Source organism: Mesoplodon densirostris, chromosome 14 (assembly GCF_025265405.1).
Source record: "Mesoplodon densirostris isolate mMesDen1 chromosome 14, mMesDen1 primary haplotype, whole genome shotgun sequence".
Taxonomy (NCBI): Eukaryota; Metazoa; Chordata; class Mammalia; order Artiodactyla; family Ziphiidae; genus Mesoplodon; species Mesoplodon densirostris.
The window spans coordinates 54,766,898-54,793,155 of record NC_082674.1 but is presented as its reverse complement, the minus strand read 5'-3'; the positions used below and the strand labels follow the sequence as shown (position 1 = coordinate 54,793,155).

The 26,258-nt window shown below is 46.0% G+C and overlaps 1 protein-coding gene across 3 annotated transcripts in view; it reads left to right on the top strand.

Annotated features, from left to right (window-relative positions):
• SERTAD2 (SERTA domain containing 2) overlaps positions 1–23,894 on the top strand; it is a 115,115-nt gene extending 91,221 nt beyond the window's left edge. The window contains exons 1-2 of one of the 3 annotated variants that reach the window (XM_060117579.1): positions 1,121–1,442; positions 18,647–23,894. In XM_060117579.1, the coding sequence (XP_059973562.1) occupies positions 18,651–19,586 (936 nt within the window). In that variant the 5' untranslated portion in view covers positions 1,121–1,442; positions 18,647–18,650 and the 3' untranslated portion in view covers positions 19,587–23,894. Of the gene's footprint in view, positions 1–1,120; positions 1,443–13,426; positions 13,668–18,646 lie in introns of those variants that run through there. The other 2 variants (XM_060117581.1, XM_060117580.1) reach the window with 2 other exon arrangements.
• Positions 23,895–26,258: the final 2,364 nt, after the last annotated feature.

The window sequence follows — 26,258 nt, the reverse complement described above, 5'->3', positions numbered from 1 at the left end:
GCCAAAGTTTTAAGGTACCTGAATTACTTTTTGTAACATCTTTACACTGAACGTGCATGTAATTTTTAAAAGTTATTAATTTTCTAGGGGAGCTCTCCTTTCCTAGGGCTTTTAAATTTGCACCATACACACAACCTCTCCCAACTAGTATAAATTTCCCTGCTAAATGTAAGTAGCTCAAGGCAGAAGCTTTCTTAAGGAGAGAGAAAAGACTATCAATGTGAAACTGCGCCTCGGTATCCCCTGCGTATCCAACCCTGGCTTGCCTACCTGCGTGGGCTCTGCCAGGGTAAGCGGCGGGCTGCCGGGTCTGCACCACGGCCGCGGCCTGCCACGAAGGATGCAACTCGGTTCCGTCCTGTTCCGAAGGTACTCTTGACTTGGTGACCATTTCAAGTGTTGGGCTGAGGCCACTGCACGCAAAGGGAATTTTCTGTCTCCAGCTCCAGCTGGAGCCCCCACCCATCCTGTCATTCGGACGTCTCTGCGGGCCACTCGTGCGTCCTGAGACTGGGGCATCGGAGAGGGTCTCAGCTGCGGGCGCGCCGCCCCCGCCCTCCCGGAACGCCTGTCTCGAAAGCCCCGCTGGCAGCGTGGACTCCGCGCCTTGGGGTCTGATTTTCTCTCCCCCCATTTCCCCCCGGGACCCTGCCTGCCCGGCTAACCGGCCCCAAGTTGCAGAATAGCTCAGATGCTTGTCATATTTGCGGTCGCGCGACTCAGCGGGCTGTGCGCGCGCGGCTCTCGCCGCCGCCTTTGTCACTAGCGGCTCCGTCATTTGCATGAGTGGTGTGAGGGGATTCTTGGTGTTTAGTTGTGGTCCCCTGGCCGGAGTGTCTCTTTTCTTCTCCCCTGCTCCTTAAGCCTTCCCTTAAGAGAAAATCAAGGGCGCGCCGGCTGGGAAGGGAGCCGTGGGCGGCGCTGCCACCCGGCGTCTCGCGTGCTCCGCCTGCCCCTTCCTGCTCCTGGGGCGGCCGGGGCCCCGCTAGGCATTTATCGCGCCTCCCGGGACCTCCGGGGGAGGGGGCGGGGCCCGGCAGGAGGCGGGGCCTGGTGGCCGAGGGGCGGGGCGGGCCGAGGGGTGGGGCCTGCTGAGCCCAGGGCCCGGAGCTCGCGGGAGGCTCGCTGGCCGCACGTCACTCCTGCACAGCGAGTGCTGGAGCACTAGCTGCCGCTAGCTCGGTCAGGGCGCCCCCTCCGCCCGCCTCCCGCTTCCTCCTCCGCTGCCTGCCGCCGCCGCCTCCTCCTCCTCCACCATTGTATAATGCTCCGAACGCGCAGGCAGAGGACGGCGGAGTCTTAGCTTCGGTCTCGCCTCCAGCCCGCTCCTCGGAGCCACCCTCGGGCCCCCGGAGCGGGGGATTCCGCATGGAGCGGGAGTAGCTTGAGGAGTGGGCAGAAACCCCTCCTGATGTGTTAGTTCCCAGGTGGAGCTGCATGTGGTAAGTTCTCGCGGCGCCGGGTTGGAGGGGATTCTTGGATGCGCTGGGCTCCCGGTGGGTGGGGGCGGCGTTGGGACCTCGCCAGGGCCGTCTGAGCCGGGAGGGCGGAGGAGGGGCCCGGGCGGCCGCGAGGGTCGCGGGCGCCTCGGCGAGAGGGACCTGGGCTGGAGCAGGTACCGGGAGGAGCGCTCCCTCCGGCTGCTTCCCGGCCCCGCTCCCTTGGACCCCCGGGCCCAGCGCCGGGGACCCCCAGCGTTCGCGGGCAGATCTGCTGGGGGAAGGGCAGGGGACGGGCAGTCACGGACCGGGGTCAGGAGGGGGTCGGGAGCTAACCAGAGCCCAGCGGCGGGGCGGAGGGAGCTTGGAGCTGTCGCTTTTACAGCTGGGATATGTGTGCGTGTTGTGGCGGTTGTGTTGTTGTGAACGTGCGAGACTTTTTTTTTTTTAAGGCTCGTATTGCTGGCGCGAAGGCTGCTTCACTTTTGAGTTCTGTGGCCGGGTTTGCATCCAACTTGCTTTAGTGTGTTTCTGTTAGTTTCCCTGTGTTTTAGCTTAAAAACGTACCTCTCCACCCTTTTTTCGCCCGTGCCCAAGTGAATTGATTTTGAGTGTGTATGTATGTTAAACTTGATGTCTCATTGGTTTTTAAGTTAGAAATCTACAAGTCATCTTGGTCGTGACCGCCTATGACTGAAAGGGAGGGGGCTGAGGGGAGCCAGCTGTCCCAAGCCCTGGACTTTGTACCATTAAGACAGGGTGCCGTCAGAGGGCCACTGCATCGAGAGAAAGATCATAAATTGTTTTTTTTTTCCCCTTGGCCACGAGTTATCTTACTTTTAGCAGAAGTAATAGTAATAGATTGAGATTAGAGTTCTGTGTTTATCCTTAAATTTCTCAAAAAGATTAGATATAATTTGTTTTAGAGTAACTTTTTGCTTTCAAGCTGGTTAATTTCAGGATGTTTCAGGAGGTGGAAAGTAAGTTTTTACAGGCGCTGGGGGGGGAAGGACAATCAGCAGGGCGAGACATCCAGCCTCAGACTATACCAGTTTTAATTTTAATCAAGTTGGGCAGCCTCATTTGGTCTTAAGGAAGACAGTATATGTTTTCAAGCTTTGTTCATGAAATATACTGTTTGATTTCCCAATATATGTTAAGAAATGTCCATAATGTGTGTAAAGAGCCTAGAAGTTGTAGTAGCCAATAGGATCCCTGAGGCCTTAAGTGTTCAAAGTAGCCTTTTATAATTAGGGACTAGTCTCTGACAAGAGTGAAGTGGGCTCTTGGCTCCACTCAACCCCTGGAGGACAGTCCACCTGATTGCCTCTGGGTTGTTTTGCTGATGGGGGGGGGTAGTTGTTCAGCTACTCAGAAGGCGTATCTCACCCCTAGAGTTCCTCCCAGTCCTCCCCCTTTTTATAGCCGTCTATTCTGATTTGAGTGTAGTAGGGTGTGCTCTGAGGATGAAAATACCCATCCTGAGATCCCAGCTTCTGGCACGAGCAAGAAGAGCTCATTCATGCATCTCAGCTTTCCTGTTCATTTTAGCAATTTCTTTGTGGAAAAACAACAAAAAGAGATAAATGTTAGAAATTTTCCTTTAGCTTTATTGATTTACTTAGAAATATAATACGTTAATGTAAAGTTGTCTTACGTTGTTCATCAAGTTTGGAACTCTTTAAAATAATTTTTATTTCTTTCCTCTCCCCTAATTAAAATGTGCATAACCATGTTGCTGTCAGGTGAGAAATCTTATGAAATGGATTTGACAGCCTTTCTTTTTTTTAAACATTCAGCTCTGTTCCTTGCGTTTTTACAATAAGTGGGAGAGAAGACTCACATTTTATAATACCAATCAAGTGTACGACACGAGTGTCCTAGGGAACAGTTTTATTGTCAGGCGAGTGTCACAGCTTCTTAGGTAACAGCTGCTCCGGCCTGTTTCCCTTAAAAAAATTAGAAAGGAATATTAACTCAGATTTAGAAAACCTTTAGACTTCTATTTGCTGAATTGTCCCCTTGAAAGCTTTTTTATTTAATTGAGAAGCTGAAATATAAATTTTACCCAGTTGCCATGCGCTGAATTATTAATAATGAGATAGTATATATTTTGATATTTTAAAACTCAAATTTGTGTAGCAGCTGATAGCTTTTGACATATGCTATTTTAAACAGTGTTCCAATGACAGAATAAAAGTTACAACTCTACTTAGAAAGGCGCACACACACAAAGCAGATAAAAAACGTATAAGGGGAGGTTGAAGATATATACATATATACAGACATACAAATACATAAAGATTTTTTTCTGTCAAAAATTAAACTGACAGAAAATAATAAATAAAAATAAAAGCATACTTCAAATTATCAGTAGCAAATTATACTAAAAGTTTGCCCTTGGTCAAAATATTTTACACTTTAGCTATTAAGAAAGTTAAAAGTTACAACAGAAACCCTTAGAGGTTTCTTTTGCTGTGGTTCCTTGTTAGAGAACACTAGTAAAAGCATGCAGCTTTATTTTATATTTTGTTTATATCAAAAAAACAACTTTATCAATATTACAATAGAGATTTTTTAAATGTATAGATAAATATGGTATTTAAGAGTGTGAACTTTAATTCACTTGTAGAACTTTTTAAAATTTTGTTGCTATAGAAATTTCATATTTACTGTTACGGCCTATCCTATAGGAGATAGCTGTAGTTGCAGTAGTTTCTTGTCAAAGGAGAGAGGGAGAGGGGGCAGAGAGACGAGAGAGAGGTGTCTCTGATTGCTGAGTGCAAAGATCAGGTGTATGCTCAAGGCACCAGAGGGCAAGCTCCAGTTTTAAATGAAAATGGCCTTGAAATAAGGGTAACACCTACTTTCATAGGTCTTTCCATTAATCAACACTGACCAGCAGAACACGAACATCTAAAAATGCAGTGGCCACTGCATATGCACATACCATACGTTTTCTACTGACTGGTAATAATTATTCCTTAAACAGTTGATTGAAACCCCCAAGCTAGGTCTCCTGCTTAAGAAATGTGTGGATATTTAATTTAGTTTCAATATTCTTGAAGGAAAGAGCAACTAACCAAAGTTAGCGTATCTTTTAAACGAAATTATTGTCTCCAATGGCCAGTGCGGTTGGTGTTAAAGGCAAACTTGTGCCCTCCATGCAGATGCTGGGAAACCCTGTGAGCTGCACTGTCCCCTGGAGCGCCCATCACTCATTGTGTGGAGCAGTGTCTTTCTCCATGAGCACTGTGTGGCAGTTCATTCTTTGTATGAATCTGTGAATGGCATATGTCAGGCCAATAAGACAACATTCCTATTCTGGGTAATAAATAGATGCCTTGTTTTTTTTGTTGTTTTTTTTTTTCCTTGAAGATCATGAGACAAACAAAAACATGCTTGACTGTCTAAAAATTTTCTTTGAAATACAAATAAATATTTCAAAATAAAAACATCGCAATGTCTTTGAAAACATATGATTCCTAATAGGACAAAACAGATGCTTATCATTTAAACAAGCACCACATACAGACAATGAAAACTCCCTTTTGGAAGGAAATTCTGCTGTCTTTGTGGTCTGAGGGCTGCTGAAGCTGGAAAGCCTCCTTCGTCTCCTCTCAAGATCTCCCGTCCCTCCTCTCAACTTAATTGGGAATCCCTGCCAGGATTCACTGAAGCAAACCCCACAATTTGATGTATCTATCTTAGCAACCTGGGAACACAGAAGCTGTATTCCGCACCAACTGCAGCTTTCAGTTCAGAATGGAGTCAGCATCTGCTCTCTTGTCTGGCCTCCTCTTACACTTGCACGCCGTGTGTCCAGAGCTGGCCCTGCCCCTGAGCAGGGACGGCAGAGGAGGGCTGAGTGTGCCCGTTCGGCGCCGCCCCGAGTGGAGTGAGCAATGCGGATGCGCGGGGTGGGGGCCGGAGGGAGGAGAGTGGAGGACAGCTCTGGAGCCGACCGTGCAGCTGCTACAGCAGGTCTGACTAGTTTTAGGTGCCCAAAGGCAGCTTTGTTTCTCCAGTAACTCCAGGTAGCAGCAAACCTCAGCTCTTAAAATGAATTCATGTCTGAATTACTATCTTTCTGTCCCTTTGCAAAAAACCTGTAGCTTTGCAGAGCTGCTATTTAATTCTAAGCTTTTTTTCTTTTAAAAACCTTCATAGGTGGTTAACTGAAAGCAAGACGCTAAACCAGGCATTTTTGTGCTTCTAAAGAGTTTCATGTAGAATAGTGAAGGGGAAGGAGTTCTGGCTCTTCAGGACACACACACACACACACACACACACACTCATTCACTCGTGTTTCTAGCTGTCTGTGTGAACCTGTTGAACAAAAGTAAAAAGTATTACTTGATCATGCCATGGTAAGAAAATTAAATAATGAAGCGTTACTTGCTGCAGATCAACCTTTAGCCCCTTGCTCTGCACTCCTGGCTGACTGCTTATCATTCCACGCCAGCCGCAGCTCCCGGGCTTCAGGCAGGCCTGCTGGAGTACCCCACCCTGGTGTTTAGAAGTGTTGAGTTAAACTCAGGGAATCTGAAAGTCCCAAGGTCATCTCTGCACCAGAACAGGTTTGCATAAAATTCTAGCCACACCAATGAGATAACGAGGTGGTGACTGTTTTAATCTGATCCTCCCTTAGTGGTTACCCATTTTACAATAATACATGATACAGATTTGCTTTTCAGATTTCTTTCCCTTTTTGAGGAGGGAATCTCCACGTACGTGTGTACTTCTCCGTCTTCTCTGCTGTCGTAGAAAACGCAACTGGTAGAGGAATTGGAGCACCATGCGTGGTCCGTAGCTGATGAAGAAATTTTTGCGCTGCCGCTGTGCTTGTCACAAACCTGGTGATGGTCTTTTCTGAACAGTTTTTTAAACAGACTGCTTTTTAAAATATTTTTATTATGGCCGGAAATATAAAATAAAATAGATTTTACCTGGTGTTGGTTGGTAGCTGTCTAACAGTAGTTGGTTAACAAATCCAAAGCGTGGATTCCTCAAGTGGCACCTGCCTTCTTGCTTCTGAAGCCCCTAAAGATAGGATGTTCAGGGGTGGCAGTGGGGTGGGTTGGAGGCAGGTCTCCTTAAAGGTCCTTGAAGATCATAGAAGTTGAAGTTCTGACAGGTAGTTTCCTTAGAAAATAAATATTTATTACATTCAGTGTGGTGCTCTGATTAATTTTATTGTATTTGACTAAATGACTTTGTGTAAAGTTCTGTGGGTCATTAATTATCAATACCCAGAAGTCCTTGGGAAGAAATATACCTTTTATCTCAAAATAGCCCCAAAATAATTATTTTTAAAAATGAATGGCTGCCATCTTTACTAAGTATCCTTCACTGCCCTCAAGCATAGTGTGTATCCTCATTTCCTTTTTCTACTTTGTGAATTATTCAAGTATATGATATAAAGTTTAAATTGTCTTCGTAAAACCTTATCAGGAGCCTGCCTAGTTCTTAGAATTAAGTAAAGTAAACATTCTGAATATGTACGTTGCTTATATGAAACAGATATTTACATAGTAGAATAGTTATCTCCTCCCCTTTACGCATCTCTTAAGTATATGTCTTTTATCATTAAATTTTTATACCCATATGTCATATTGTAAAAATGTGATAGTTTTCTTTTAAGGAATCCAGATTTAGACCATACAATACAGTGTTTAGATTTACTCAGTGAGTAAATAAGTAAATACAGAATATTTATCTGGTTTTCCTCTTTAGATTGCATGTGAAAGTTAAAAGATGAAATATGTTCTGTATTTGTGAGGAATATAAAGCATGTCTTCTTTTAAGTGATTTTTCACAGTAATAAAGCATTCCCAATTTGAAAACAAAGATTAAAAACTAATAATAACCTGTAAGGAAACACTTTCATAAAAACACTTCCCAATGTAGCATACTTAGTTTTTGTTAGTTTTATTCAGTGGCAAGTTAGTTGGCTAACAAAACCTAGATGGTAATCTTTTGTTTTAATTAAGATGCAATTTTATTTTTCACAAATTTGTTCTAGAAAATTATATTTACCTGTTCTAGTACGACTGTTGTATGTATCTGAAAGCGCTCTTTAAAACAACAACAACAAAAAACCAAAACACTGCCACATACTTTTGGCAAAGCATTTGGTTTCTACCCTAAGCTTTTTCCCCCTGACCTTGTTTGTTAAGGGTCTCTAGTGTGAGAGGAAAAACAAGGTATCTTTGGGGAAAAGATGGTACAGGAGGGTTGACACCAGAATCCCATCCAGGCAATTACAAGGTACTGGAGAAAAAAATATTTTCATTATGCATGGGAATGGGGGTGGGGTGAGCCTGGCTAGCCTTTACTGGCACATAATCTTAAGGGAAAGAAATTAAAATCTAAGAATTCCTTCCCTTAATGATATTGAGGCTTTAGATTCAGCATGCTCAAGATGTGTTCCTGACACCAAATTAGTGTGGACTAGCATCATAATTTTAATGACTACAATAATATTTATTAAAATAACATTATAATAGTTCATGTTTGCCAAGTTTCATATGGAAGGATTGGTGGTAATAGTTCGTGTCTTATGAACACTGTTATTGAACATACAATATCATAGAACTTCAACTTGTAATTTGAATAGGAAGAATTCCAGCAAGTTATACAATCAACTTGCTTCATTATCTCTTTAAGGTTACCTGAGTTACATTTTACGATTAAACGGCTCCTCCCCATCATTCTTTATGAAGTTTTCCCAAATAACTGTCTGAAGCCATTTCTGTTCAGTGTGGAGGTAATTTCCTGTTATTAAGAAGCAATAGGATTATTGAAGGCTTTTCTATCCTAGTAAAATTCCTACTGCTAACCTTGAGAATCACCTTAAGATGCCCCCACTGGAAATTCTGAACTGCTGGCTTCTCCCAGTCCACAGCTTATCACTCGGGTTGTATGTTTGTTGTTGTGTGTTTGTTCTCACTTCAGGAGTCCTCCATGGGTTTTTTAACCATAATTTTGGAAACATCAGTGTTACTTATATACAGACAACAACCTTTTTTACATGTAGTATTTCCAGATTTTGAACCACAGCATAAAATAACTTAGTTTGGTCTTTGAAGGGCTCTTGGCTTGCTTAGCAGTGTCCTATGGAGATCTGAACTTGGGAACAATCTTGGAAATATGTATACTTTGAGAGATCTCTAGTTAGAAATTGCAGTGAATAACCAGACTTCAGGAGTGCCTGTTGCTCTGCTGCGCCCCCTCGTGGTTAGATGTGATATGCTCTTTCAAAGCTTAAGAGGAGTCTCTTGTACTGGGCGTGCTTGTTTACATAGAGCATTTATAGCTTTCTTCTATGTAAAATAACTTATCAAGTTAATATAATAGTTCTTGCTAAGGGTGTAAATAGTTTATCGTGCTTATTTGATATTTTACTTTGTAGAATTTTAAAAATATGTATTGGGGTGTGTGTGTGTGTGTGTGTGTGTGTGTGTGTGTGTGTGTGTTTTACCTTTTTCTTATGGAAAATTCCCAACACACTCAAAAATAAAGAGAAGAGTACAATGCATCCCTTGTGCTTATCACCCGGCTTCAACAGTTATCAACATTTTGTCAGTTTTGTTTCATCTTCACGGCCGTTTTCTTCTAGAACATTTTAAAGCAAATTCCAGGCATCGTATCATGTTATATTTTTGTTAAACTTAAGTTTAGAAACTGTATAATTCGGCTCAATCTTTTACTTTAGGTGTGCAGTGCTTTTAGCCAGAATTGTTAGGTAAAATAAGAGAATTGTTGGCATTCTCAGTATCTTTGGAAGAGGTGACTGGTGTCCCTAGCTTCCTAAGAGTTAGGTTTAAAACCTAAAATTCCCAGCTGGCGGAGGAACCAGTAAGACAGGATATTAGAAACATTTTCTAGTACTTAACAGTTACATTCTAAAAAGCCCATGTTTCTTTCCAGATGTTTATTAACAAGGCCGTAATTTGTTCCAAAGAAATATTCACTTGAAACACTCTCTCCCAGAATTTGCCTACTAAATGAAGTTAGTTGTCAACATTTTTAAACGTCCTTTTCTTTTTCCAAGACAAAATATGATGTTTGACAGACCAGCAGCGTCAGAAACCGTCTTCAATTTAATAGAAGTGTGTAAAAATCCTAAGAGGGAAAGCTAGAGTTTCTTAAAATGTGGACTTGAGGAAGACATCCCCAAACCGTAAAAGTTGTTTTAATCGACTTCGAGGTTGCCTTCCTGGCTTAATTTATGTTTGTCTCCCAGGCTTTAAGACGCTGTCAAGAAAGTAAGGAGGATTGTTCACGGCGGTCCGGGTCCAAGTGCAGAGCCTGATCGCGGCTACGCGGCCGTGCAGTGCCTGCGGCCGAGCCCGAGTCCCCCGCGCCGCCCGGAGAGCCCGGGGAGGCGCCGCGCAAACAGTGGTGTCGGGTTACAGCTTCGGAGCAGCGGCGAGCGCGCCTAACTGGCTTGATCTAGTGACTGGCTTCATAATTACATTGCTGATTTGTTAGGGAAGGCTTTGTCTTACTTACCAATTAGCATGGATGTTACTGCAGGGACCTCATCCTGGATGAGCTTGGGTTTAAAAAAAAAAAAAGCTTCCCCGATCCAGGCAGCTTTAGGTGTTCAGTTACTAACCCTCTCTTGTCTTCTGGGAGTCCTCACCCTGTCTGTAAACACGCAGAGGCTTTCTCCCTGTTGGAATTTTTTTTGTTCGTTTATTTTATTTAGCTTTGGCTGCGTTGGGTCTTCGTTGCCGTAGTTGCGGCGAGTGGAGGCTACTCTTGATTGCGGTGCGTGGGCTTCTCATTGCGGTGGCTTCTCTTGTTGCGGAGCACGGGCTCTAGGCGCGCGGGCTTCAGTACTTGTGGCGCACGGGCTTAGTTGCTCCGCGGCATGTGGGATCTTCCCGGACCAGGACTCGAACCCGTGTTCCCTGCATTGGCAGGTGGATGGATTCTCAACCATTGCGCTACCAAGGAAGCCCTCCCCGTTGGAATTTTGCCCGTGTTTCTGCCGTTCCCTAAGACCAGAGGCAATCACTTTGGGGTCTGCAGGAGTGCTGACCCACAGCGCCTCCTGGAGGCTCACCACCCCGGTTTTGGGGGAACTGCACCGGCCACAACGCATGGCACACCCCCGCTGGGAGATCCTTGCAGGCTGACCCCCCTTTCTGTCAGCTCTCTCCCCGATCTGCCAGCACCACCACCTAGCATGTCCCTTCAGGGTGGCCTTTCTGTTCTCCTGGTGGGTTCTGTTGTTACTTGGCGGAGGAGAGGTGTTAAAAGCATAGGTGTTATCAGATTTCTGAGTCCTGGGTGTTTTTTAAGGTGTAATATTTTAACAGTGTGGAAAATTGTCTGAGCAAACCTGGCTTCCCCCCGTAGAAGGGGGATGGGGGCCTCTCCTTCCTTCTTGGGAGCTGCTGTGTGACTGTCTGACACAAGAGCCTTTTCCCAGAGTTCCCCCACAGCTGGTGGGAGGTGTCCTGGTTAGGAGCAGAGGCTGTCCATTTGGACCACCTCAGAAGCAGGATCCAGAGCGCATTGTAAGGCAGGTGTATGGGGTGAGGAGAGGAGAGATGAGAATATTCTGTTTCACAAGTTGTCTCACCAGCATTTCTGGCCAGCCTCTCTTCTGCTCTTGGAAGACTGTCGCACGCTCAGTAGTTTTGCCAGGGGCACTCCTTTCTTCTTCTACTGCCCCCAAAAGAAACTGAAAGAATGTGTTTCCACTTACAGGACTTTGGGTTTGGTGGCTCAGGATGTCAGAGTGAGGAAATAGCCTCTGCTAGCCTGTTTGAAGACACTCGTCACATGTCTTGTCTTAGCTTGTTTTTTCTTCAAACTGGCTAGATCCATGAGGAAAAAAATCATCCTTCTGAATCATTGGCATTACCATAAATGCCTCTTTTTTATGATTTTTAGTGTCAGCATGGGCACTTCTGGACTCCTCAGCAACCAGTAATCACACAAGTGGCCACACAGGATGGTGTAGTTGAGGAGATTGGGGACCCTCTGGATTAGGAGCCTTTCACTTGAGAGATGTTAATTTAGTGACGCAGGCATAAGTGTGCAGACCAATGACTCATCCCAAAGCAGGCACCAGGGTCTTCACCCTGGTGAGGACGTAGAAGGAGACCAGTTCTCTGGGAGCCGAGGGCCCCACCAGTAACTACTCTTCCCCGAAAGCAGACACCAGGGCTGAGTTCTGCCTCGTTAACTGACCGTTGAGACAATACGTCACTTAATCGTGACGCCTGCTACACTCGAAAGCCCTGGATTTCTAGTTGTCACTTACTACTCCAAAAGGAAATTGGAACAGGCTTTTGAAAATGTACACGAAGTACAGACCATCGGGCCTTGAGGTGTTTTGGAGTAATGTCTTTTGGGATCTCCCCTGTCTGCCCCAGCTCTGTGTGTGGACCAGCATCCCTCCGCCTGGATGGATGAGCTGAGCTGGGAGCCATTTCCACTCCCTCCCCGGCCACTTGGCTCCGCTCTCAGCTGCCTCTTTGATCATGTGGTCAGTCATACCTTCCCCAATCATTTCCTCCCTTCAGAAACTGGAACTAAGCTATCAATTTTGACCTTCTTTTCCATGCCTTTTGTAGCATTAATTCCCTTGGATACTGAGTAGGATGAGGTGGAGGGTCTTCCTTTTATCTGGGGTGATCTCTGTTCGGGGGGGATGAATTGAGTTAAAGCATAATGCAGTCTTTTGCATCTTTTTTTGACCCGCAGCGAGTCAGAAAGACAGCCCTAGTGGTGCGCAGAGGAGGGTTCCCAGTTTGGGCCTCTCACAAGCCCGAGCAGTGATGCTGCCCGCAGGGGCCACACAGCCCCCTCCGTGCACCTGTCAATCAGCGGCCACCAGGCTCTGGGCCTCTAGGAAGCACTAGTGGCCACAGAGGGCTGCAGGTTAAAGCAGTGGATTTTGTCATTGTTAGTGGGGATGACAGAAGTGGTGGTTTGCAAAAGAAGATTTAATATTCTTAATTTAAAAATCATAACATTTATTTTGACAGTTCAGATAACATTAAAGGAGAGTGATTTAACATTTTTTTCCGAGGCATAGCTTTTAAACAGTTGAAAAACATTGAGTTTAAAAGAACATTTTTGATTGCTTGTGGTTTTTTTTTAATGTTTGCATTTTTTTCCCATAATGCCTTAAAAAATACAAAAGCTACGAAATGCTCCCTTTTAACACATAGGTACTATTCCAGTTTCTCTTTGGACATCGGGCATAAGGCCTCACTGCCATTCACTCTGTGATCACAGCAAGAAGCATCTAGGCCCCAGTGAGCAGGTGGGATCTGATATATCAGTCTGAGAAGCTGAGCTTTATCACTAAAATTGAGCTGAAGACATCTTAATTCTGCATGTAGTCTTTCTTTTTTAATGTCAGTTGCCATCACAGAAACGCTGCTCATTCTTTTTTTCCTTACCTGCTTAGGCACAAGTAGGGAAGCCCTTTAGACTCAAGTTTAATTGAGTAAAGATATTCTCAGGCTTACATATGAAATAGCTGGATGGGGAGAAAAGGAAGTCATGGTTCTCAAAATGAGGTCCACAGACCAGCATCACCTGGAAACATGATGGAAATGCACATCTTGGGCCTCCACACCAGATGGACTGAATGAGAATCTGGGATAGTGTGTGTGTGTTTTGCGGGGCGGGGGAAGCATTCTGTGTTAACTAGCCCCCTTGGTGAGTCTGATGCACACCCAAGTTTGAGAACTAAAGATCGAGAGAGGCATCCCTGCCCACCCGCTGTGCCTCGGGTACTGACAAATCTCCTTACCCAGGGCCTGCCCTGTACAGCTGTGCCCTCTGAGATTCGTTCAACCTTCCCCTTCGTCATACGCTCCCTCCCATGCCAAGTTTACAGTCAGAGCCAAAGACACACACCTCTGTCTTTGTTTTGCAGTCCTCCTCTGGCTGAAGCTCAGTGTCTTTTCTCATTCTTTCCATTTACTGTTCATCCAGTGACTATTTCTGGAGCATCTTCTGTGTATCAGGGACTGCCCTAACCTGAGGACACAGAGACGAACGGAACAGTCTGAAACCCTCAGAGGGCTTACCGTCTGGGGTGGGAAACCGCCATTGAGAGACAATCCTGCCTTAAACAGAAACCTCGGATCCTATCCCCAGAAGTCCCCTGGTCACCTCAGTCTGTACTAATCTCTCAGACTCCCTGCTGTGAGAGCCATTCAGAATCTGGAATTGCAAACTCCCAAACAGGTACTATCTTCTGCTGTTTCTCTGGTTCTTTCTCTTCTGAGGAATCTCCCAGTGACATGTTACTCTTGATTATCTGCCCAAGCGGATTGTAGCTTTTGAGAGCAGGGTCCTTCCTAATGAAAGCGGCACAACTGCAAGCCAGGTTTAGTATCTGGAGAGTTTTATTCACTATTAAACTTCCTGGAAAACTCTGGCAGAGGAGTGTTCATTTGTATTGCTACCCTTGAGTTTTGGTCTCTATTTTCAAAACTTCGATTGCTGCAGTTACTACTTGCCAAAATTTACGTTAAGCAAATCAGAATGCTGGGAGTTTCTTCCTAGCAAGCTTATTGGGGAGGGAGGGTGTTTTATCTGGAACCTTATATTAAGAGTCAGTGAATATTCAATAAAAGAGTGGCTGTGGTTAGTTCTAGGCCCCTCTGGGTGGGCAGGAAAGAGAGGGAGCACCCACCTCACTCCCCCATGTGGGGATCTATAACCAGCCCTGAAGCTCAGGGCCCCTTCTGGGCCTTTGACTGAAAGATTGGGTAGAAGACATGAGCTTTGGGGCCTGGGTCTTCTCAAGCCAAGGGAGGAGGCAAAGTGGGGCGCCAAGCCTCGGGGTGGCCCGGAAACCGACTTATCACAGGCCCCCTTTGATGAACTACAGGCTACCACCCTGGTGTCCAGGTCCACCGCCAAGGGGCCTCTCGGGCAGGAACAGCAGACACCCACTTCCCTCTTGTTAGCTTGAAGCCGCTAATGAGCTCCAGCCACTGCTCCATCCTCAGGCTGCAGCCAAGTGAGGCCTTTTAAAACGTCACCTGCACGCCCGAGGAAAAGGCTTCAGGCAGCCTGGCCCTCAGGTTCTTGCGAAGCTTGTCTTTTCTTTGAATTGCGTCTGCTCCAAGGTGTGGCGTTCACACAGCACCGAGTGAGGGTCCTTCTCACTTCCAGGAGCTGGAGGCCTCTTCTGAATGTGGGCAGACGGGACTCCCAACAGTGTGTTAAGCAAACTTTGGGAAAATTTTAATTTTTTACAAATTTTAAATTTAAAAAACTTTTTTTTACATTAACGTTCTAAGTAGGAATGTGGATTAGATTTTACTATGTTGTTTTTCACTCCTTTCTGTAAAAATGTAGATAGACTTCAGACGACAAGTCAGGATTGTGTGCATTTTGCAATCTTACTGGGTGTGTAGAGCAGTGTTGCCTCATAAAATGAAACAGAAAAATGAAGGCAAACCTGCTTTGAGCCATACTCTATCATGAGTCCTTATTTACACATTTGAGAAGCATCCAAGATTCGATTCGTCTTGCCTATTCGCGCTCACAGATTTTGCTTACACGATCCCTCCTCTGTCGCCTTCCAGAGAGCATTACGAATGTCTTACCAGGCTTTCCCTAAATCATTAAGATTATCACACAGCGATGACCAGCTAGATCATTCTAATTGGAAATTAGGCGCTTCTCATGTTGAAATCTCTCTGAAAAGTATCTCCATAGATCTCCCTCAGCAATGGGAATTCTGCTAAATGCCTATAGTACCACGTGCTTTTTAAATATTTAAGTTCTATGTGCTCGGTGATTATTTCTTGAGAAGTATGAGTTATTGAAAAAGCCCTGTTGTTTTTTCCTGTCAACAAGTCTTTAAAAGACAGCTCTGCATGAATGACTAAAAGAAAGGAAAAGTCTACGTTGTCTTTTCTAAGTGTTACTTCTCCAGAAAACCAGTAAAAATTTAAAGTGGCGATGAGCTTACTAATTTGTTTTGAGGTGTGTATTTGGTTTACATTTTGGGACAGTGCTTCTCAAACTTTTTGTGATGAAGGACCATCTTGTTTGTGTTTTCCTCCTTTATAGACTGATACTTTAGTAAAACATGATAAAAATAATTACTAGAAAAATGAAATAAGAGTACAAAGATGTAAAAATAGAAGCCTCATTTTCAAAAATTGTTTTTACAGAGATATAATTACTCTGTAAATCTGCTATAAAAGTATCTCTACTTACCTCATCAGGAACTAGTAACAGTTTACAGACTGGTTCCATCTATGGACCACACTTTGAGAAACACTGCTTTAGAGTGTGTGTGCATGTGCACTTGTGTACTCTGGCACACGTTTGGATGTATTGGGTACATTCAAATTATAGCATATAACGTAGATTATATAACAGCTTTATATGATAATTAAATGCATTTGATGAGCTCTTGGGTAAGAATGGAGTTTTTCTAGAAGTGACATTAAATGCTTAAATTGTAAACAAATACAAATGGCATATATGTGAATACAGTTATCTGTTTCAAAACACAGTTGTCCGGTAATACTTCTAATGCATAAAGTAGAAAGTGTTTTGTAATGTGAAATGAAGTCACCTCCTCTCTGATTCACACTCAAGTTTAAATGGGCACAGATACTTTAGATAGGAAATGTTCTGTGCAAAGTGTATATACAAATGAGGCTTTTAGCACTGAACAGTAGGAAATGTTTCTGTCATGTGAAGCATTAGATAAGGGAGTTGTTACTATCATACCTTCCTTGCCTCAGAGAACAGTTAATTATGGGACTGGTCTTTGGTCCTAGTGATAGACAGCCATTTTCTTAATGTTTACAAAGTGAGAGAAAGTGTTTCCTGCAAGCAACTCCACATTCTTTATGAGTGTTAACAAATTCTCAAGCTGATTCTGACTTGATGGCTTGCAGCTGTCTTCATCCTCTCCTGGAGACTGAGGCACATGAAGGCAGTCACCTGGAGTGGGACTTGTGCACCAGGCTCTGTGTCCACCTGCATGCCTGTCTGCCTGGAGGGGCAGCGTGGCCTTCTTTCACAAAGCCTTGGGAGGAAGTTCTGGGAAGTTTTATTATGGTTAGCCTTATTCCTTTAGGATGAGACTCCTAATTGAAAATGATAGGGCTTCCCTGGTGGCGCAGTGGTTGAGAGTCCGCCTGCCGATGCAGGGGACACGGGTTCGTGCCCAGGTCTGGGAAGATCCCACATGCCGCGGAGCGGCTGGGCCCGTGAGCCATGGCTGCTGGGCCTGCGCGTCCGGAGCCTGTGCTCCGCAACGGGAGAGGCCACAACAGTGAGAGGCCCGCGTACCGCAAAAAAAAAAAAAAAAAAAAAAAAAAGAAAATGATAATGAGGTGTCCACAAAGATGTTCAGACCCTTGAAGACCAGGCTTTGTTCCTGTGCAGGACTACCCACTTTCTGGCAGAGTGCCCAAGACAGCATAGATGCGGGATGAGTTAAAGGATTGAAGGAGGCCATTCAGTAAAAGGCAAGTCGCTGGGCTTCCCTGGTGGCACAGTGGTTGAGAGTCCGCCTGCCGATGCAGGGGACACGGGTTCGTGCCCCAGTCTGGGAAGATCCCACATGCCGCGGAGCGGCTAGGCCTGTGAGCCATGGCCGCTGAGCCTGCGCGTCCGGAGCCTGTGCTCCACAACGGGAGAGGCCGTAGCAGTGAGAGGCCCACGTACCGCAAAAAAAAAAAAAAAAAAAAAAAAAAGGCAAGTCGCCTTTAGAAGAAAACCTGGATAACTACAAAGCACTTTCTCGTATGTGACGATATCAGAAAGAGTGAGTGGCCTTGAGGAGAGCATTAACACGTGCCTGTGGGTAAGTGGTGTAGGGGGGTAGGGAGCAAGCATGGGCCTGGCTTGATTAGAAGCATGTCTGCTGGTTGGAACAACGGCGTAAGGACAGCTTTCTTGATTCATTGGTTGGAAAGTGAGGTCTCTGAGTCAAAGGCTGGGGGACTTGTGATTGCTGTTTAGTTGGTAGAAGTTTTGAGATGAAGGACCACCCTCCTGAAGGCACAGACAGCTGAGGGTGTCTTCACTCAGGCCAGAGCACACAAGGAGACCTCCGAGGCTGTGCGTGTCAGGCGAGGTAGGCAGGAGTTAAAATCCAACCCATTCCCCAGTGCTCAAGGTCTGAGATAGGAGGTCATTGTTTCTTTGAAATCCCTGCTGGAATCACAGTAGGTATTGTTTTTTGGGGGGTTTTTGTTGGGGTTTTTTTGTGGTTTTTTTGCAGTATGCGGGCCTCTCACTGTTGTGGCCTCTCCTGTTGCGGAGCACAGGCTCTGGACGCGCAGGCTCAGCGGCCATGGCTCACGGGCCTAGCCGCTCCGCGGCATGTGGGATCTTCCCGGACCGGGGCACGAACCCGTGTCCCCTGCATCGGCAGGGGGACTCTCAACCACTGCGCCACCAGGGAAGCCCTAGGTATTGTTTTAAGAAATGTGTCGAGTACCCAAACAGCAATGCTTATAATCAGAGCAAATTTCTTTTAAATTAGTCCAGTTGCACTCAGGCATGGCTGCATGCGATGAAATTGAGCCATGGGAAAACTTGGGCTGGGCAATCCACCTTCCTCCACTTGATTCTGGACGGAAAAGCAGTGGCAGCTCAATCACTGTGGTCATTTAACACAGTCCAAGCACTTCGCCACATGTCACCAAACAGGCAGAAAGGCTCTATGTGTGATGAGGAAGGAAACGGCGTTTTGAAAGCACACGCAGTTCTACCAAAATGGTACATATTCCCTTTTCTCCAACTGGGTTCTTTTCATCGTTCTAGGTGTGTTCAAGCTGTAATCTATGATACCTTTACCTGTTTAGGTCATAGTATTGTCAGTGTTTTCTTGGGCTTTAAAAATAGATCTGTTTGGGGGAGGGAAGTTGAACCTGCGTGGTAACGCCATAGGCATGCGAACGCAAGCCCACGAGCACAAAGTCAAAATCACGGTTTCCATGGTAACGTTTAACTTGTCTGTGTTGTACACATTTCTCAAGAAATACATTCAACAGACTACCCAGTGATAAAAATTGCTCCACCGGCACACAAAGGTAGATTTCCCAATGAATTCTTCTGTTGTAACCAACCCTGGGCAGAGAACTCAAGTCCGAGTCCTGACCTCTGAATCCGCGTCTTTTTTTACGGTGGAAATTCTTTTTTCTGGGATTGATTCCATCTCCTTCCTTTCTCCTTGGCAGATATATGTTGGGGAAAGGAGGAAAACGGAAGTTTGACGAGCATGAAGATGGGCTGGAAGGCAAAATCGTGTCCCCCTCCGACGGTCCGTCCAAGGTGTCTTACACCTTACAGCGCCAGACTATCTTCAACATTTCCCTTATGAAACTCTACAACCACAGGCCCCTCACAGAGCCCAGCTTGCAAAAGACCGTGCTGATCAACAACATGTTGAGGCGGATCCAGGAGGAGCTGAAGCAGGAGGGCAGCCTGAGGCCCGCGTTCCCCGCCTCTTCGCCGCCCGCCGACCCGCTGGGCTCCAGCTACCGGGAGGCGCCGCCTGCCTTCAGCCACCCCGCGCCCTCGCCCTGCGAGCTGGGCGGCGCTGCGCCCCTGGAGGCCTGCCTCACCCCCGCCTCACTGCTCGAGGACGACCAGGACACGTTTTGCACTTCCCCGGCCGCGCAGCCTGCGGCCCCCGCCAGACTCGCCCCTCCTGCCCTCCCGCCGGAAAAGGACAGCTTCTCCTCCGCCCTGGACGAGATCGAGGAGCTCTGTCCCACATCTACCTCCATGGAGGCCGCGGAGGCCACCACCGACGACCCGAAAGGGGACTCCGGCGGGCCCGGCGCGCAGAGACCCGAGGGGCTCCAGGACGGCCGGCCCGACGACCCGAAACTGATGGACTCCCTGCCCGGCAACTTTGAGATCACCACGTCCACGGGCTTCCTAACAGACTTGACCCTGGACGACATCCTGTTTGCCGACATTGACACGTCCATGTACGACTTTGACCCCTGCACGTCTGCGTCGGGGACATCCTCAAAAATGTCCCCCGTGTCGGCCGACGACCTCCTCAAGACGCTGGCCCCCTACAGCAGCCAGCCCGTCGCCCCGAGCCAGCCTTTCAAGATGGACCTCACAGAGCTGGACCACATCATGGAGGTGTTGGTCGGGTCCTGAGCCCCGGGGCCCGTCGCCTGCACCCCGCACCCCGACAGCTCTCCGCACTGTGCATGTACCCTTGCTTGCCTTTTTCTGAGAAAAAGAACATTCTACAAAAGGATCACACTAGTTTTTGCTTTGAGCAGAGTTGGAGTGCCTTCATCCAAGTATGACCACTTTTAATATGCTTTTTTGAGTGGTTCCTCAGAGACCTAGTACCCGGGAATAGGAAATAATACATTTGAAGACAATGTCGCTATGTGGAATGACAAAAATAAACAGTTCAAGTGAAGCACAAGGAATAAGTTGGAAAAGCTGTAAATTGCATGTGCATATTTGTCTATTTTTTCTATAAGTTTTATTGCAAGAGGTAAAAAAAGAAAATATATATATATATTATTTAGATAATCTCAGTACCTTTTCCGGCATTTTCGCCCTGTATAGGTTGACTTGGCAATTCAGCCTTTTTAGAGGCATTAACTACTCCTCGTAAGTGTTGCATTTACATGGCTGTTTAGAAACTGCTGCCCAAATTTATTTTATATTTTTGTACAGATTCCGCAGTTTATGATATTGTTTTTCTAAAAACAAATGCTGTTTATACATATGAGATAGCTATTTTGATAGGATTTGCTCACATAGTTCCTGCAAACTTCAGATGTACAAGTTGCACTTGTACTTTTATAGAGTTGTAATGTTTTATATGTGTTTGGTGCAAAGAGAAAATTGGATCAAATCAATCCGCAGTTGATGTCCCCAGATGTGCGCACGCACACACACACACACACACACACACACACACACACACACACGCAGCGCTTTAAGAAGGGCCAGGAGATATCACACCCAAATTTCACAAGCACCGACCCCCTGGCATGAACACCCGCCAGCACTGTGACTTCCAAAGCCTGAGCCACGTCTGCTCATCAAACTTGCATTAAGCAGTTGGCGGGAGGTGGCCATGGAGCTCGGGGTTTAAGTGATGGTTCTCTTTAGCTCTCTCTCTGGAGGGGAAGGCTACCAAGTACTCATTGTATTTATGCCAAGTCTGCGCTTTTAATTGTTTTTATTTTTTTTAAACAAAACCCCAGATCTTTCCCTTTTTGGCATAATTTTTATGAAGACCTGAAATTTTACACACGAACAAAATTTTATGAAAAGCAACTGACCTCTTCATGGAACTAAACCCTGTTGCGACGCTTAGGGTTCATCAAGAAGGAACTCTCCCCCAGAAGGCATCCATCATGTCGCTCTGTTGTCTTTTCCTGCTTCCCTTCCTTAGAGCTTTCTTTCCCTCTGTTGCTAAGTGCCGAAAATGGCATCTTCACGATCACCACAGTGCGCCCAGCTCTCCTGGGCCCAGCCTAGGATGCACTCTTGTCACACGCGTGGCTCCTGAACCTGGAGTTGGTCCCATTACGTCACGGCCTCCGATCTGGTTGCTTTCTTAAATCAACTGCTTTAACTACACTTTACAAGGCTGTTTTACCCAAATACACAGATAGGACTTTCTATGCATGTTCTCCTCCTCCCCCATTGCCATCCTCTCTCTGCCAGGAGAACTTGAGAACTAGCTTTTTATTCCTAGCGGTGTACATTTAATTTTAAAGCGTTTGCAATGTATCATGCTTGTTGCCGAAATTGTTAATGGCCTTTCCGTTTCAGTTTTTTCTTTCTTCCAATGGTACTTTAGCTGGTTACAACCTATATTGTTGAAATGCAGGTGGCTTCTTTAGGAATAACTTTTATATTTATTTAAGAATTTTTAAATTATGGGATTTGTGTTGTTGTTGTTGTCTTTGTTGTTGGTCATTTGTCAATATTCAGTCACCAATTCTGCTCACTTCTTGCCATGGATAAAATTGAGTCTTTCTGGCCAATTAAAAAAGACAGCTTTATAAAATGGCACTTTAAACAAGCCATAGATAGTTTTATTTTTATAATACACATGGCAAAGCAAATACAAAAACATTTTGATGAAGGAACTGCTCATCTAAGCAAAAGATTCATGTATGATATTAAATCTTTCTACATTCTGAATTACCCCCCCCACCCCCTCCCGCCAACTTGAATGTGTTTTTAAAGGCTAATTATCAACTCAAGACGAGCAGTGAGAAACCAATCAAACTGCACTGTTCTCCAGCAAGCACCCTCCACCGGACACCTCTTACTACTGCAGATGTGTCATTCCCTTTGATAGGACCAGGGACCATGTAGTTAAGGTGAGGGTTGTTGTAGATGCTTCCGGTGTCACCGTGCCTGTCCGTTTGAAGGGCTTCCTTTTCCTGTAGAGAACAAGTCCGCCCAGACTCCATGCTTCTGCTAACTCAAGGACCTGGCAGACTCTCCACATGCCGCCCGCATACACATACGTGTACATGCACAATAGTGTTGATTATTCCGGACAATAACAGGGTAAGGAGGCTGATTTGCCATTGTTAAAAACTGATTGATAGTAACTTAGAACAACTGTACTTCGGTTGGATTAGCAAATCGTGTGTTTAAACAAATCCCATATGTTGGGCAGCAGTTCAAATAAGCACAGCGAAGTGTTGCCCACACGTGGTTCTCTGACTCTCCCGCATTTGTAAGGCTGGGCTTCAGGATCAAAAACAAAAACCCCCAACAGCAGCATGCAAATGCTTTTTAATTCTCTGGACACCCTCACCGTAAATTCTTGATATTCAAGGTCTAATGAGGAAGACGTGGGGAATTAGTGGCCCTTTTTCAAAAGAACAAAACCATCAAGTGTTCCAGTTATCTTTGTGTCTTATTTTTACAAAGTGATGTCCCGACAGGGAAGAACGTGAGCCTGTGTGTGATCTCCAAGTCCCAGCTTGAGTGTGGGACGTGCTTCCAGATGCCACCCGGCAGCAGTGCCTTCCCGTTTCTAAAGGACATCCTGGGGCATTCAGAGTCAGGCAGGCAGTTTGAGGTGCCTTTACGAGAGGGACAGAGAGACATGCTGGGTGGGGCTGGGAGAGGACAATTATTGACAGTGATGTGCAATGAAGTGACAAGATGAGAGCAGAATAATAAGAGCTTTGAATTTGAAGTGATTTTTTTTCATAAGTTATTTATTCCTTTTTTTCTGTGTAAATATATTTATTTTACTGTGGAGCTCTAACAACATCTGGATCGTAACATGTGCAGAATGTATGTAGGAATTTATTCTCCTGTAGGAATGTCAATCTGTATTAAAAGGGGGTCCGAGCCAGACCCCTGGGTCTTCTCATCGTATGCACAGTCCACGTTCATTTTTACTCTCTCCTCTAATATGGGTCGATTTGAAATATGCAAAAGGTATGGATGAGGAATGTTTTAATACCTCCAAATTTTTAAGAAAATCAAGCATCAAAGGGTTGATATTTTTTAAAGTTTTTTTAGTCGCACTTTCTCTCTTTATGACAGAAGGGGCATCCACACCGACGCCCTCGCTCACACCAAAGGGTGAGAACTAGCCACAGCCGCCTCCACCGGAGTGTCTTTCTCAATTGTGCTGTTTATGGCCATAGCCCCTTGGAGCGTCCCAGCTGCCCTGAGATCGATCAAGGAAATTTCTTAAATAAATAAACTCCAAAGAGCCAGAGTGTCAACTTACGGATCATTTTTAAAGCTTAAATTTATTAACCACCTTTGTGGTAAACAATGAATTATGAATCCGCAGGGCAGCCTTCTCAAATGACAGGTGCAAAAAATAATAATAATAATAAGAGAGAGAGAGAGACTCTACTTTGTGCAGCGATTGTTATTCTCTGTGTGAATTGTCTTAATTTCAAAATCTTGCTGTTACAAATTGGACCTTTATATAGCTTTCTGAAAATAATTGAAAAGAGCATATTTAACCTGTTTCGGCTGGAAATGGTTGACTTCCAGTAACTGCCAATGGCAGTGAGGTGTGTGCGTCCTGCTTATGTACAGTTGTTTTCAGGGCTTCTAAGAATGAGTCTGAATGGTTCTTGAAAATTAGCCAGGATCAAATGCTCTTGCAAACAAAGCCAATAAAAATTTTGGACGTCTTTTGGGGATAACAAGTTTGGAAGGGAAGTCGGTCCATACGAGCAAACAACCAAGATTTGGAAAAGATGTACATAGTGACATGTTTGGTGCATGGTTTTTGAGGAGGGCTTTTGTCAAACAGGAGGTGTAACCTTTCCCCCACAGACCTGAGAGCTGTGCCTTTTCTATGCAATATTACTAGACGTTACATCGGAACCCAGATGGTTGTATTCACATGTAGGTTTGGGCTGTAATCTAAACAATTGGACAGATTAAATGTACATGGAAATGAGCAGTCTTACTTTTGTAGTTTTATATTATACAATAAACAGTTAAAAGATGAGAGAGGCGTGTTTGCAGCTTCCTTCTGCCCGGAGCACAGCCAGCTCCTGTGTCACAGGCTGCCCACGTCAGGGAACGGTCTGCCCGCCCCCTGTCTCTCAGGAGCACTCTTCTCTGTTCTCCCCCTGCCTCTCGGGCCCTTCTCGGACCTCCTCCCCCAACTCTCACGAAACATTGGGGGTTTTCTTTTTCCAGCTCTTTGCTGAGTCTCCACTCCTGCTTGCTTTCCCGAGGGATCCTAATCCACTCAGGACTCTGAAAACGTATTTCCAGCCCCTACCTCTCTCCCAGGCTCTGGACTTGGTATCTGCCAAGCTTTGCCATCTCACGCTCAGTGGGTCTAAACCAGCCTCGTTCCCCCGACGGGGCTGGGCCTTCCCCTTCGGGCCTCTCTTCGGCCTCATCACCCTTCTCCCAGGTGTGATTCCACCGCCTCCTTTCTGAACTTAGCACAGCTTCCGCAGCTCGGACCCTCTTCCCGCCTCGCCGCCGGTTGCTGCATCTGCTTCCTATCTGCTCTTCGCTGCCACCTGCTTGTTTCTCTAACAGCCTTGTTGCCCCCCACTGGTATTCCACAGCACCGGTGGTGCACGAATTTGTTGCACCTCCTCCAGCAGCCCGCCCCCCATTTCCACAGTGCGGATCCCCACCCCTCCCACCATCTTCCAAAGGGTCGTGGAGGGGAGATCCTATGGAGTCTCCTTGACAGCGGGGCCGTCTCTGAGGGCATCGTGTGATCTAGCCTCACCTCCAGGCAGTTCTGGGCCACGATACTAGCTGGTGAGGGAATGGGGCTGGAAAATGAGGGTTCCGATCAATCAGCAGTGGAATATGGTGGCAGAGGGGGCAGCGTTGGGGAGGTATTATAGGTTGAATTGTGTCCTCCGAAAAAGATCTGTTGAAGGTCTAACCCCCAAGACCTCAGAATGTGACCTTAATTCAGAAATAGGGTCTTTACAGAGAAGTTAAAATGAGGTTACTCGGGTGGGTCTTAATCCAATGACTAGTGTCCTTATTTTTTAAAAAAAAAGGCGGGGGGGGGTGGAGATTTTGACACAAGCACAGAGAACACCATGTGAAGATGAAGGCAGGGATCAGGGTAATATGTCTGCACGCCAAGGAACACCAAAGACCGCCAGCAAACCACCAGAAGCTGGGGTAGCGGCATGAACAGATTTCTTCCTCAGCCCTCAGAAGGCACCAACCCTGCTGACACCTCTGTTTCTGACTTTTGGCCTCCAGAACAATCTATTCCTATAGCTTAAGCCGCTCTGTGGTACTTTGTTACGGCAGCCCTAGCAGACTAACACAGGGGAGAACAGGCTGAGTTCAATCAAGACATCCCGATGGACATGCTCATTAGGCCGCTAGAAATAAGAGGCTGTTGCTCAGTGGAGAGGTTTGTCTCTGGAATATGAGCATCTGCTATTAATTAGAGATAGAGCTTTGGCGACTCATTCAATCTCTGTGCTTGTGAGGACGAGATACAGTCATGGCTCCTAAATCTCTTTGAACACGTGGACGGTGCAATAAAAGTGCAAGCTGTGGATGTTCTCTCTCCTCACATGCCTCCAACTGCACCTAGTGCAGAGTAGGCACTCAGTACATTTGTTTAATTTAAAAAAAAGAAAAAAACAAACCCTGTGGTTCCTGCTTCTCTACAGCAGGAGAGAAGCACAGAGCGTGGTCTTCCTTGTCTGGGCCCCAGGCCCACTCCCGTCCGGCCCTCTGGACGGCCCCACTGCCAGCACACTGCATGCCCTTGCTTGTGCCCGCACTTCAGCTTGTAGATATTCTACCCATCACTCCCAGGCCGAGCTCAAGTGTCTGTCCATGAAGCCTCCTCCTCTTCGGGAGGGCTCTGCCTCTGCAAAGGCACTTAGCAAGCCTTGCCATGTCTCTGGCTAGCTGTGCAACTCTGTTTCCTGTGCTACCCCGCTGCTGCTGCTCTTCAGAGAGCAGTTCAAAGAGATTTAGGAGCCATGACTTTATCTTGGGATGTTCACCTTTGTCAGAGGTCGGCAAACTTCGGCCCTTGGGCCAAATCCTGCCCACTGCCTGTTTGTGTGAATTTTATTGGAACACGGCCGCATTCATTTATGTGTGTATTATCTATGGCTGCTGTCCTACTACAGTGACACAGAGACCATAAGGCCCTCAAAGTCTAAAATGTTTGCTCTTTGGCCTTAAACAGAAACAGTTTACCAAACCTTGATCTTTGCAAACCATGCAATGCTTAGAACAGGGTCTGACCATAGTTGAGACCAGGCCAGACTTGCTGTGCTCAGGGGCTTACACAGACTGGGACGTCTGGCGAGGGGTCTGGAAAGTGAGTACAGTACAGAGGTG